General features: G+C 39.2%; 2 protein-coding genes across 2 annotated transcripts; both read right to left on the bottom strand.

Moving 5' to 3' along the window:
- Positions 1-163: 163 nt before the first annotated feature.
- On the bottom strand, positions 164-1,766 carry LOC135608733 (geraniol 8-hydroxylase-like). Its single transcript, XM_065101768.1, has 2 exons — positions 867-1,766; positions 164-778 (listed from the first exon to the last, which is right to left on the bottom strand). The coding sequence occupies exons 1-2, from the start codon at positions 1,764-1,766 to the stop codon at positions 164-166; spliced, it is 1,515 nt and encodes a 504-aa protein (XP_064957840.1).
- An 11,283-nt stretch (positions 1,767-13,049) lies between these two features.
- On the bottom strand, positions 13,050-14,655 carry LOC108952101 (geraniol 8-hydroxylase-like). Its single transcript, XM_065101767.1, has 2 exons — positions 13,753-14,655; positions 13,050-13,664 (listed from the first exon to the last, which is right to left on the bottom strand). The coding sequence occupies exons 1-2, from the start codon at positions 14,653-14,655 to the stop codon at positions 13,050-13,052; spliced, it is 1,518 nt and encodes a 505-aa protein (XP_064957839.1).
- Positions 14,656-14,970: the final 315 nt, after the last annotated feature.

Here is a 14,970-nt window from a genome sequence, read left to right as displayed (position 1 = left end):
CATTTATGGAAACCCTATTTCCATTCATCACTTGGACGCAAATGCTAACTCGAACATGAACTAAGTTTACTAGTAAGTTAACTTGAAATTTGTCTGTAAGCTGAATCTTATTGCTTTGGCAGAGCTCATGGTGGAAAGTTAACTTGACAAGATGAATCCTAGTCTAACAGCATTTAGTGGGAACGGCCATAGCTTTGAGTGGAGAAGCCATGATCAAGGTGAGTCCAAACTTCTCCTCCATGTCCAAATCCCTCGGCTCTTTCCCTTCCGGCAGCCTCCACTCGAACCTCTGCAGCATGGATGCGAGCATGAGGTGCACCATCCGGTACGCCAATGGCAGTCCAGGGCAGATCCGGCGTCCCGACCCGAACGGTGTGAACTCAAAGTGGCGGCCCTTGAAGTCCACCTCCTTGTTCAAGAACCTCTCCGGCAAGAACTCCTCCGGCTCCGTCCACAAGCTGCTGTCTCGCCCGATCGCCCATATATTGATGAGCAACCGCGTGCCCTCGGGTATCTCGTAGCCGTGTAGCTCCACGGTCGCTTCTGCTAAGCGAGGTAGCATAAGTGGCACCGGTGGGTGCAGACGCAACGTCTCCTTGACCACGGCTTGCAGATAGGGGAGCGAACCGATGTCCGCTTCCTCGACTTCTCTTGAGAAGCCGATAACTCGCACGATCTCCTCTCGGACTTTCGACATGACCCGGGGATTCCGAAGCAGCTCCGCCATAGCCCATTCCACCGTGCTCGAGGTCGTGTCGCTCCCCGCCACAAATAAGTCCTGCCAAATCAAAGCCATTTCGTGGTTTAGATGATGTAGGAATAGAGTTTACCCCATCGCCGTTACTTGTTCGAGAATGTATCCTCACTGAAAAGAAACATTTCAATGCTTGTCGATCGAACTTGGTGCCGTCTCCCTGAACTTGGTGCTCGAGGAGCTCATCCAAGAAATCATTGCGGGCGGTGGTTCCATCTCGTTTGCTGTGCAGACGCCGAACTATATGCTCATCGAAGATTTCATGCAGCCTCTTGAAGTATTTGGTGGAACGGTGACGAATACGCTGCGGGTCGAGCTTTGCGAGCAGTGGGAAGTAATCGGACAGGTTCGCCCGCCCAGCTTCCTCCAAGATCCCCTCCACCACATGCTTGAATTCTTGCGAGGACTCTCCGTAGAGATCGGCGAGATCGACGGAGAAGATAGTGCGAGAAATCAAATTCAGCGTGGTGCTGAACGCTAATCGCCCTACGTCAACCAACGAGCCCTTCGACGCGCTGTCAGAGATGTACTGCATCAGTTCCTGTACCTTTTGGCGCCGAAGGGATCGGTAGCTGTCGAGTCTTCGTGTAGTAAAGAGCTCGGTTTTACAGATTCTACGCAGGTTCCGCCATCGTTGGTACGGCGGAAGCCACACCATGGAGGCCTCGTTGATGCCCAACACGCGAACAGCTTCTGGGATCCAACGACTGGAGAGGACTGCATCGTTCTCCTGCAGGATTTGCCTTGCCATTTCCGGGGACGAGACGAACACAGTGTTCACTTGACCGAGGCGGAGAGTCATGATTGGGGAATAGACCTTGGCGAGGCGGGCGAGGGAACGGTGGGGTTTGTCGCCGAGCTCGAACAGGTTGCCGACAACTGGGAGTGGAGTCGGCCCAGGTGGAAGCCGCTGACCGCGGGACTTTGATGACCTCTTTGTGGCTCTAGAAAGGAGGAGGAGGAGGAGGACGGAGACACCGAGTGAAAGCAGCATCCACAGAGAGAGCTCCATCACGACTGCAGCGAAGGAAATCACCAAGTTCGATAAGAGAAAGGTGATATATGTACATGTATAAGATGATATGATATAGGAAATTTGATGGTAGATCAAATCTACAGCTTTTAAACATTGCTTTTTACATTTTATGATATGTCTCGTCTAAACTATTTTTTAATTTTAAGATATTAATTTGATGACGATGAACCAAATTCATTTATCAAAAAGTTAAGAATTCTTAATATATCCAGTATATTTTATAGCCATTGATCTCATTCCACAATCGATTCACTTATCAAAGGGTGAGGAACGAAAGGATGATGGATCAAAATCTTATCTCATATATATTTTTTGATATACTATATTTATTTATTGAAGGTTGAGGATTCCTAACTTTACACTTAAAGATATTGATTTGATGATGATGTATTAGATCCAAACCTTATTAGATATAACTTACACCTAAAATATGTTAGTATTGATGATGAAGTACCAGATTTATTTATCAAATATGTTAAACGTTAGGGTTTAAAACCTCTTTCAATATATTTTATTACATTTTAAATATTAATCTAAGAATAATGGAATAGATCCACTTAAAGAGGGATTGAAACGGAACTATCTTAATTGGTAAAAAATAATCTTCTTGGCTAACAACGTGGCCTGCGGTCATCTCCAATTAGGTAGCAAAAGCAGAAGAAAATATCAAGTTAGGTGTAACTTTAATTTGTGTAAGAATGTTTTCCGATTTGGCAATTGTAACTTAAATTTATTATTACAAAATATTAACTTGCAAACCAACCCATATTCAAAATCTGCCAACAACAATAAAATGGTAAACATTTTTTTTTTTAGTGATGAAGATGAAAGTTGAGTCCAAACTCTTATGATAAATTATTAAAGCCTTTAGTAGCTAAACTAAACTATTACTTTAAAAAATTATGTATTAAGTTCAATTAAAGATATTTAATGTTTTATTTATAATTTTTATTAAGTGTTTTTATGCTATTAATAATAATCATTTTAACTCTTTTGAGTATCGAATTGGTAGGTCTCCTAATCATATGTTTGTATTATTTTAAATATTTTTTCTCATTTTATCTTAATATCCAATTGATTATAAATAAAAATATTTCTTTTCCTATATTTCCAAGTAGCTCACACATCCACCTCAACATTCTCATCTTTCTAATATATATTATTTCTTAACTATCAAACACTTAGGTCCATAAAATATTATTGATCTAATCATTATTTTATATTTGTTTTAAATCTAAAATATATCCAATGATCAACTCATCATTTTAGTAATTCTATATTTATTTTATAAATAATATCTTCATCAATCTCTCTATTTTAATAAATAGTTGATCCAAGATATCTAAATTTTTTACTTAGTATAACTTCTTATCAATTTAACTTAACTATATCTTATATATGAAATATTAGTCATACTTAATTAAAAACATTTAGTTTTTAAGGATTACCTCTATGCTTTGAATTAAGTTCATTTAGACTCTTATTAATTAACATAATATCATTAGTAAATATTATACACTAAGAAGGTTTATTCTATAAATGACTAGTAGGTTTATCCATTGTCAAATGTATATGTATAGGAGCCTAATGCAAATTCTTGATATAGTCCTATAATAATGGGAAACTCACTAGACAAGCTTTCTATATTTTTAAAATTTTTGAAAACTCTTCTCCAAGGTTTCATAGCGTAGCTTATGATTTTGATTACTTTATAATTTTAATAATTTTATATATCATCCTTATCCAATAAAAAATGCTTTCTTCATTCAACATATATTTATTAAACTCTCAGAATTTTATTAAATAAATTAATTAACTAAGCTATTCTTTGATCTCCTAAAATTTTGAAACCTAGAAATCATCATGTATTTTCATCTTTTCTAAGGCATCTTTGACTTTACTAGCTTTAATTTTGTAAACAAATCTATATTTATTAAATCTATTACTAATATCAATCATTAGAGCTAAGCCATGTACGGAATGTTATTTAAATAATTAATAAAAATATTTTTATTTTTTCCATAGTTTTATTATGGTTAATAAGTATTTTTTATCTTCACCTTTAATACATCTAATATTACCTAAATCATTACACATTTTTATCTGTTTTTACAAATTTAATACATATCTTTTTCTCATCTTTGATACCCACTTGGTTATAAAAATTATCAAGTTCTATATCTTATTAGACTTCAATAGCAGTACGGAAATAATGCCAATAGGATTTTCAAAACGGTTAAAACAAAGACAGAGGTTTCACCAATTGGAAAACAATATTTGAGGGCATTGTTTCTAACATAAAGCATTATTTACGTACGTTCTTATGATGTATAAACACGGAAATGTTACAAGGATGGCTAGTAAAGTAGGACAAACTAAATTGGGAAGCATAATTTATAAAATATATAAACATTTATTCAATCCGCATTTTGGGTAATAGTAGTAAATTAGGGATATAATTTCTTGATCTTAATCATTTAAATGATATTAACATGTATGTTATGTGGGACAAACATTTATATGCACTTCAAAGTATTTTCGATGTAATTATTGAAAAGTTTTGTTGTGAAGAAGATCATTTAATTCATTTATACAAATTGTAAGGGAGAGATTTTTTTCAATCATGTGCTCAAATCATATGATTGATCCTTAAATTATAGATTGATTGGGAATTAGATTTTATAAAGAATATAGAGTTATCATTCCATATTTACTGGGAAACAAATATTACGCTAGACCAAATAATCATACCAGTGTGAAGAAAAAGGAAATAAAAAAATGTGGTATGCTCTAATAGACGTAATATGAAAAATAATATTTTTTAAATATTCTCCGAAATTCTCACCTCAAGATTCATAAAAATGAATTCATAAAATTTTTTGATAAAAGAATACGTCATCTTCATGCAATGTAAATTTGAAAGAGAAGCTAAAAATGTAAATGTGAAAGAAAATAAATAAGAAAAACTATGAGAAAGATAAAAATACAGGATAAAAGCGAGTCAATGAGAGAGGACGAAATATAATACCCATGAAAAAAGAAGATTGATGACTTGTTTATATTGATTAGTAACTAACAACAATGGCTTACTGGAGTCTTAGCGATAGATAGTAACTCTGAGGACAAAACATGTTGCTATATTACGATTAGTGCATGTAAATACGTACTTTCAAAAGAGGGTGGTAAAGTGTCCTTTCTTTCCACGCTAACACACATGCGTAATTGCGAATAGCGAAGCTACTTTTGTCTCTTCGCACGTGCTTATGTCATCACTAATTATTGCAGCCATTCAGGTTGGGATAATTAAGGGAAAAGGGTTGATTTAGTACGGCCACGAGTTGAAAGATAGATAGTACGTCGTTGTCATTGTCGGAAACGTGCGCGCCCTTCTTCCTCTCTTCCCATGTCATTGTCGTAAACGTGCGCTACCAATGGGCCACTCGAATTGGATGGAGCGGAAAGCTTCGTCCAGCTATTAGAAATTTGAGCTCCTCCTTTCATTATCTTAACCTTATTATATCTGAATCTTATTTCTATTCATCTATGACATGTAAAAACACCGAGAGAATACATCGTCCTTCCAATCCTCGCCCACTTGATTTGGAGAAGTGAGAAGCCTCCGTCCACCGAGTAAAAACTTCAAAGCGCATGTGGGAATGGATGTCAACCCGTCCAAGAAAGTCTCTTACCCTTTTTTTGTTTTTTGTTTTTGGGTCTCAGATCAGAATTACAAACCTTTAGATTGGGATAACATGGGGAAGAAGAAGGTATGGATGACCACGTTGTGGGTTGGAAGAAGACAACGGGAGAAAAGGATTGCCCTTATCGGGACAAACCACAGCTACAATTTCAGTAGAAGTAGGAGTTTTAGCGATGGCAGGTGAGGCGAGAGTGATGGGGATATAAACAGGAATAACCTTTGTATATGAACAAATACTAGAAGACCAAAATACGTAGCGGAATAAAATGGAAACACAATCAAACAGAACACCAAGATATACGTGGAAAACCCCTTCAATGTGAAGGGTAAAAACCACGGGACAAACTAGAGATAATCCACTATGAGAATAATGAATATACAAATCTCAATCTCTTGCCCAAAACCCTAGCAACAATCACAAGAGAATAACTGGGATACAAGGATCATGTCACTGCCCACAATATCTAAAACTCCCAAGTAATCACAGCAAGAGCCTACTGTAGATTTGATCTAACCTGAGATGAGAACACTGCTAGATGATTGAGAACAGTCTCTCTGCGTTGTCCTTTTCTTCTTCCCTTTCTTTCTCTTCCTTTTCTGCCTTGTTCTCCTTCTTCCCTTTGGAATCTCATCGCTCCAAAGATCTGCCTCATTGCTGCCTTTTTATAGCTTTAATCTGCCTCTAAAACGCAACCACCACACCCCCCTAATCTTAATTAGGGTTAGGTTAAGAAGGGGTGTGGGCTGTGGGCTGATAAAGCCCACATGGGCTGAATATGGGCTATCAGCCCAACAACCTCCCCTTTCAGCCCATAAGGGAGGTTGTCCCATGACTCCTCAATGTGAAGCCATACCGACCAACTGTCGGCATATCTCCTGTCTTTCTTTTGGTAAGGTCTTCGTCAACATGTCTCCTCCGTTGTCATCTGTATGAATTTTCTGAAGCTGCAACTGCTTCTCTTCAAATACATTTCGAATCCAGTGGTATCTGACATCTATATGCTTTGACTTGGAATGAAACATTGGGTTCTTACACAAATGGATGGCACTCTGGCTGTCACAATGCACCACATAATTTTCCTGTTTCAGCCCCAATTCTTGTAAGAATTCTTTCATCCATAACATTTCTTTGCATACCTTTGTAGCAGCAATATATTCTGCTTCTGTGGTAGAGAGAGCAATACACCTTTGCAACCTGGATTGTCATGACACAGCTCCCCCTGCAAAAGTAAGTACATAACCTGAAGTAGACTTCCTCGTATCTATATCTCTTGCCATATCTGCATCTGTGTAACATGTTAACACAGGTGGTCTACCTCCAAAGCTTAAACAAACCTTAGAGCTCCCTCTAAGATATCTAAAAATCCACTTCACTGCTGCCTAGTGCTCTTTGCCTGGATTTGCAAGAAATCTGCTAGTAACACCCACTGCATATGCGATGTCCGGCCTCGTACATACCATTGCATACATTAAACTTCCAACTGCTGAAGCATAAGGAACCTTTTGCATTTTCTCATTCTCCTCATCACTTAACGGACTCTGTTCTGAGCACAACTTGAAGTGACCTGCAAGAGGAGAACCAACTGGTTTTGCATTGCTCATACTGAATCTTTCCAATACTTTCTCTATGTATTTCTTCTGTGACAACTAAATCTTCTTGTTTTTCCTGTCACGAGAAATCTGCATGCCTAGTATTTGCTTTGCTGGCCCCATGTCCTTCATTGCAAAAGACTCACTCAGTTCCTTCTTCAACCTGTCAATTTTAGACATATCTTTCCCAAGAATAAGCATGTCATCAACATAAAGTAAGAGAATAATAAAATCCTCACCAAACCATTTGATGTACACACAATGATCTGAAGCCGTTCTTTTGTATCCATTTTCTGTCATAAATGAATCAAACTTTCTGTACCACTGTCTTGGAGCTTGCTTTAGCCCATACAAGCTCTTCTTCAACTTGCAGACAAAATTATCTTTACCTTTGACTTTGAAGCCTTCTGGTTACTCCATATAAATTTCCTCCTCCAAATCACCATGAAGGAAAGCTGTCTTCACATCTAACTGCTCAACCTCCAAGTCCTGGCTAGCAGCAATACCAAGAGCAACACGAATAGAAGACATTTTAACAACAGGAGAAAATATCTCTTCAAAGTCAATACCTTTCTTTTGACCAAAGCCTTTCACAACCAATCTAGCTTTGTACTTTGGTTGAGGACAATATTCTTGAGTCTTCAACCTAAAAACCCACTTGTTCTTCAAGGCCTTCATTCCATTTGGTAGCAGCACCAAATCATAAGTGTGGTTCTTCTGAAGAGCATCCATCTCTTCCTGCATAGCAACTAACCACTTCTCTTTCTGCTCACTCTCAACTGCTTCCTGGTAACTCTCTGGTTCACCTGCATCAGTAAGCATCACATACTCATCTGTAGAGTATCTTCTGGAAGGTTGACGTTCTCTAGAAGATCTTCTCAACTGAGGTTCTGCGGGAACTTGCTCTCCTACTTCTTCTTGCTCAACATGTCCTGCAGGTAAATCAACATCAGGCTCTACACTATTTTCCTGCACATCTCCCCCATCACCCTGATATACTGGAGGAATAAATGGGTCACAATATGCTAATCCTTCTGTAGAAGTCTTGGCTGGTGCCTTCTTCTTCAAATCCTCAAAGGTTTGATCCTCAAAGAAGACCACATCTCTACTCCTGAACACCTTCTGCTTTTCTGGATCCCAAAGCCTGTAACCAAACTGATCATGTGAGTAACCAAGAAAAATACATTCTTTAGACTTACCATCCAGCTTGGACCTCTCATTGTCTGGAATATGTGCAAATGCGCGACAACTAAACACTCTCAAATGCTTGTAGGAAACATCTTTCCCTGACCATACATGCTCTGCAACATCACCATCTAGGGCTGTACATGGTGATAAGTTGATCACGTCAACTGCAGTCCTCAAAGCCTCATCCCAAAACCTTTTGGGTAGCTTGGCCTGTGAAAGCATACATCTGATCTTTTCCATGATGATGCGGTTCATCCTCTCTGCAATTGCATTATGCTGAGGTGTACCAGGAACTGTCATCTCATGTTGGATCCCATGTGACCTGCAATAGTCATTAAACAATCCTGTATACTCACCACCATTATCTGATCTTATGCATTTCAATTTCCTTTCTGTCTCCCTTTCAACCCTGGCATGAAACTCTTTGAAGACATTAATAACCTGATCTTTGGTCTTCAAAGCATAAGCTCAAACTTTCCTGGAAAAATCATCTATAAAAGTGACAAAATAAAGTGCACCACTTATACCAAGAACATCAACAGATCCACCAGGAGTTTTTGTCCTCAAAGGACCACATACATCTGTATAAACACAGTCTAAGGCATGTATTTTTCTAGACAAAGCAGCACTAGCAAATGAAACTCTATGTTGTTTACCAGCCAAACAATCAATACAAGGGTTCAGATGTATACCTCTGAGATCTGGTAATACCTCTCTCTTGGAAAGAGCTTGCAGCCCCTTCTCGCTCATGTGTCCCAATCGCCTATGCCACAACTCCATACTGAAGTCTTTCTCTGTAGCATTTAACTGCTCACCATAAGCTTTAGCCTGCAACCTATACAAAGTATGACATTTCTTTCCACTAGCTATAACAAGAGAACCCTTACTGAGCTTCCATTGCCCTCTGTGAAATATGCTTTCATACTCTTCATCATCTAGTCTTCCAACTGAAATTAAATTCAGCCTCAAGTCAACCACATGCCTCACATCCTTAAGTACCAACTTGCAGCCAAGGTTGGTCTTTAAATGGATATCACCCATGCCAATGATGTCTGCTGTGCCATAGTTGCCCATCTTGACAACACCAAAGTTTCCAGACCTGTATGTAGCAAAAAACTCTCTCCGAGGTGTAGCATGATAAGAAGCACCTGTGTCAATCATCCACTCAAGATCCTGACACACACAAGAAAAAATATCATTAGAAGGAGACAAAATCAAATAATCACCACCCTGCACTATAGCTGTAGTATTATCCTTTGACTCTGTAGACTCCACTTCTTTTCCCTTTTTCTTGTTCTTCTTAGGTTGCTTACATTGGTTCTTGTAATGTCCTTTCTCACCACAGTTATAGCAAACAATATCTTTTCTTGATCTTGACTTGCTCCTACCCATACGTGAACTGTTTCTGGACTTTGACCTTCCTCTGTTCTCTGAGATAAGTGCCTGTGAATCATTCTGAGACGTTGCCGAACTCTTTCTTCTCAACTCCTCATTCAACAAACTGCTTGTTACTTGACTCATAGTGACAATACCATCTGGCGCAGAATTACTAAGGGAAACCACCAGTGTCTCCCAACTTTCTGGTAATGAACTGAGAAGTAACAATGCCTGCAACTCATCATCAAAAGACATTTTCATAGAGGATAACTGGTTAGTAATACTCTGCATTTCATTCAAATGCTCAGCAATAGAAGCACCCTCTCTATATTTTAGGTTCACAAGTTTTCTGATCAAAAAAGCTTTGTTGCCAACTGTTTTTCTTTCATAGAGACTTTCCAATTTTTTCCAAAGAGAATATGCAGAAATTTCAGTAGAAACATGGTGAAAGACACTATCATCAAGCCATTGTCTAATAAACCCAATTGTTTTTCGATCTAACCTCTTCCACTCATCATCTGTCATAGTTGTAGGTTTTGCACTATCCCCCTGCAAAGGTCCATACAAATCTTTGCAATACAAGAGATCTTCCATTCTTGGTTTCCATATCATCCAATTATTTCCATTCAAACTAATCATGCGAGAAACATTACTGGCCTCCATGTTCAAATACAAAAATTAAATCACCAAAACCCCGCTCTGATACTAGTTGATGGGGATATAAACAGGAATAACCTTTGTATATGAACAAATACTAGAAGACCAAAATACGCAGCGGAATAAAATGGAAACACAATCAAATAGAACACCAAGATATACGTGGAAAACCCCTTCAATGTGAAGGGTAAAAACCACGGGGCAAACTAGAGATAATCCACTATGAGAATAATGAATATACAAATCTCAATCTCTTGCCCAAAACCCTAGCAACAACCACAAGAGAATAACTGGGATACAAGGATCACGTCACTGCCCACAATATCTAAAACTCCCAAGTAATCACAGCAAGAGCCTACTGTAGATTTGATCTAACCTGAGATGAGAACACTGCTAGATGATTGAGAACAGTCTCTCTACGTTGTCCTTGACTTCTTCCCTTTCTTTCTCTTCCTTTTCTGCCTTGTTCTCCTTCTTCTCTTTGGAATCTCGTCGGTCCAAAGATCTGCCTCGTTGCTGCCTTTTTATAGCTTTAATCTACCTCTAAAACGCAGCCACCATACCCCCCTAATCTTAATTAGGATTAGGTTAGGAGGGGATATGGGCTGTGGGCTGATAAAGCCCACATGGGCTGAATATGGGCATCAGCCCAACAAAGAGGACACCGTCCATTGAATCGAGGCCTCTCTTCTCCCTCTTCTTGTCACATCGCTCCCTACTTTTGGACCATGTTTGATTTCCATTTGATAAACTTCAGAACGATTCCAACGCATTACCAACTCTACTATTTCTTTTTTTGAAGTTTGGCGTAAAAAAGATGTTAGGATACATATAAAAGTATTTTTGACCTCATATATAAATTATTGGTGTGATAATGATGTACCAAATTCATTTACCAAATATCGATGTAATGTAAGCCTGTATATATGACATTTTCAGTTAAAAAGCAATAATCTAAACTAGACTGCCTGAGAATAATCCAAGTAACAGATAAAGTTTATCATGAGTGCTCCTCTTTTGGGTTCATTATTCAGAATCTTTAGGGAGAAATGTTGAGATCTTTATAATTTCACATGAGGACATGTTTTTCTATTATTTGGCGAAAGAGTCACAATGAAGATGAATGAACTTCAGATACATACTTGTTTTCCCATTTGTATGGAGTGGAATGAATGATAAAAATTTGAGAAATGACCCCTTTATAATATTTTCATTTAGATACTGTGTTTTTTTGTATTTGAATGAGAACACTATAATGGCATTCCAAAATAATTTTTTTATGATTTATATGAAATACAACAATGCAAATTATATCCTATTGCATTTGTCGACATTGTATGGAGTGGAATAAATGATAAGACTTTGGGAAATGATCTTTTTACAATTTTTTTCTACTTAGATTCAGTGTTTTTTGTATATGAATGAAAACACTATAATGACGTTCCAAAATATCATAAATGACTTTTTATAACCAATATAAATTGTATGGAGTGTAATGAATGATAAGGATTTAGGAAATGATCCCTTTATAATGTTTCTTCGTTCAGATACAATGTTTAACAACTATATCAATCAGGACTTATGTGGGTTTTATCACAATGTTTTACTATGTTTTATATTAAAACAGTGTAAATGTTAACTAATACAGTGTAATGCTGTGGTTTACTGTGTTGAATAATCACAGATATTGACATGCATCACAGTGCTTTACTATGTTCCTGTACTAGAATACAGCGTATTACTATGGTTTACTGTGTTTCTGTGCTAGAATACAGTAGTTTGCAAGGTCCAAAATATCTTTTGCACCATGTATTACAATATTTTACAGTGTTTTTACTTTGGAACACAGTGTTTTTGAGATGACTAATAAAACACTGTAAAGATATCATAAAACACTATAACGATATCGTAACGTCTAACAAAACACTTTAAATATAACCAACAATCTATCAAATATGTAATGATAGAATCCAATACTGACTTCATAGTATTTCTGTGCTGGAAAACTATGTTTTTGTGATGTCTAGCAAAACATTGTATCAATATCGTAAAATACTATAATAATATTATCGTAACGTCTAACAAAACACTGTAAATGTAACCAGCAACTTGTCAAACATATAATAATATAAATGTTTTCAAACAAATAGAATCCAATGCTGACTTCTTTAAGTGCTTTACGGTGTTTCTGTGCTAGAATACAATGTTTTTACGATGTCTAGAAAAACATTGTAATGATATCGTAAAACACTATAATGATATTATAACGTCTAGCAAAGTATTATACATATAACCGATGGCCTCTCAAATGTATAACATAAACCAGTAATGACTTCACTCAGTGCTTTATAGTGTTTCTGTGTCCCAATACAATGTTATTGTGACGGGGCGCAAGAGGAGAAGCCATGTGCTTAACAACATTGTAAGGCGAGAGAGAGGAGATGAAGGGCCAGTCTAAATCTTAGATTGACTGATAGGGAGTGAATCAATCCATAAGGTAATGGGAGAAACAGTATTGGTATTGATGCAGATGTATATCCAATTAGATAGAGAACACAAACTAAGAACTCTTTTCTAGGTCCAACATTTATGGAAACCCTATTTCCAATCATCACTTGGACGCAAAAGCTAACTCGAACATGAACTAAGTTTACTATTAAGTTAACTTGAAATTTGTCTGTAAGCTGAATCTTATTGCTTTGGCAGAGCTCATGGTGGAAACTTAACTTGACAAGATGAATCCTAGTCTAACAGCATTTAGTGGGAACGGCCATAGCTTTGAGTGGAGAAGCCATGATCAAGGTGAGTCCAAACTTCTCCTCCATGTCCAAATCCCTCGGCTCTTTCCCTTCCGGCAGCCTCCACTCGAACCTCTGCAGCATGGATGCGAGCATGAGGTGCACCATCCGGTACGCCAATGGCAGTCCAGGGCAGATCCGGCGTCCCGACCCGAACGGTATGAACTCAAAGTGGCGGCCCTTGAAGTCCACCTCCTTGTTCAAGAACCTCTCCGGAAAGAACTCCTCCGGCTCCGTCCACAAGCTGCTGTCTCGCCCGATCGCCCAGATATTGATGAGCAACCGCGTGCCCTCGGGTATCTCGTAGCCGTGTAGCTCCACGGTCGCTTCTGCTAAGCGAGGTAGCATAAGTGGCACCGGTGGGTGCAGACGCAACGTCTCCTTGACCACGGCTTGCAGATAGGGGAGCGAACCGATGTCCGCTTCCTCCACTTCTCTTGAGAAGCCGATAACTCGCACGATCTCCTCACGGACTTTCGACATGACCCGGGGATTCCGAAGCAGCTCCGCCATAGCCCATTCCACCGTGCTCGAGGTCGTGTCGCTCCCGGCCACAAATAAGTCCTGCCAAATCAAAGCCATTTCGTGGTTTAGATGATGTAGGAATAGAGTTTACCCCATCGCCGTTACTTGTTCGAGAATGTATCCTCACTGAAAAGAAACATTTCAATGCTTGTCGATCGAACTTGGTGCCGTCTCCCTGAACTTGGTGCTCGAGGAGCTCATCCAAGAAATCATTGCGGGCGGTGGTTCCATCTCGTTTGCTGTGCAGACGCCGAACTATATGCTCATCGAAGATTTCATGCAGCCTCTTGAAGTATTTGTTGGAACGGTGACGAATACCCTGCGGGTCGAGCTTTGCGAGCAGTGGGAAGTAATCGGACAGGTTCGCCCGCCCAGCTTCCTCCAAGATCCCCTCCACCACATGCTTGAATTCTTGCGAGGACTCTCCGTAGAGATCGGCGAGATCGACGGAGAAGATAGTGCGAGAAATCAAATTCAGCGTGGTGCTGAACGCTAATCGCCCTACGTCGACCAACGAGCCCTTCGACGCGCTGTCAGAGATGTACTGCATCAGTTCCTGTACCTTTTGGCGCCGAAGGGATCGGTAGCTGTCGAGTCTTCGTGTAGTAAAGAGCTCGGTTTTACAGATTCTACGCAGGTTCCGCCATCGTTGGTACGGCGGAAGCCACACCATGGAGGCCTCGTTGAAGGCCAACACGCGAACAGCTTCTGGGATCCAACGACTGGAGAGGACTGCATCGTTCTCCTGCAGGATTTCCCTTGCCATTTCCGGGGACGAGACGAACACAGTGTTCACTTGACCGAGGCGGAGAGTCATGATTGGGGAATAGACCTTGGCGAGGCGGGCGAGGGAACGGTGGGGTTTGTCGCCGAGCTCGAACAGGTTGCCGACAACTGGGAGTGGAGTCGGCCCAGGTGGAAGCCGCTTGCCGCGGGACTTTGATGACCTCTCTGTGGCTCTAGAAAGGAGGAGGAGGAGGAGGAGGACGGAGACACCGAGTGAAAGCAGCATCCACAGAGAGAGCTCCATCACGACTGCAGCGAAGGAAATCACCGAGTTCGATAAGAGAAAGGTGATATATGTACATGTATAAGATGATATGATATAGGAAATTTGATGGTAGATCAAATCTACAGCTTTTAAACATTGCTTTTTACATTTTATGATATGTCTCGTCTAAACTATTTTTTAATTTTAAGATATTAATTTGATGACGATGAACCAAATTCATTTATCAAAAAGTTAAGAGTTCTTAATCTATCCAGTATATTTTATAGCCATTGATCTCATTCCACAATCGATTCACTTATCAAAGGGTGAGGAACGAAAGGATGATGGATCAAA

The sequence above is a fragment of the Musa acuminata genome, chromosome BXJ2-4 (assembly GCF_036884655.1).
Source record: "Musa acuminata AAA Group cultivar baxijiao chromosome BXJ2-4, Cavendish_Baxijiao_AAA, whole genome shotgun sequence".
NCBI lineage: Eukaryota > Viridiplantae > Streptophyta > Magnoliopsida > Zingiberales > Musaceae > Musa > Musa acuminata.
Note: the sequence above shows the minus strand (reverse complement) of the source record. Positions and strands in the feature narration are given on the sequence as shown.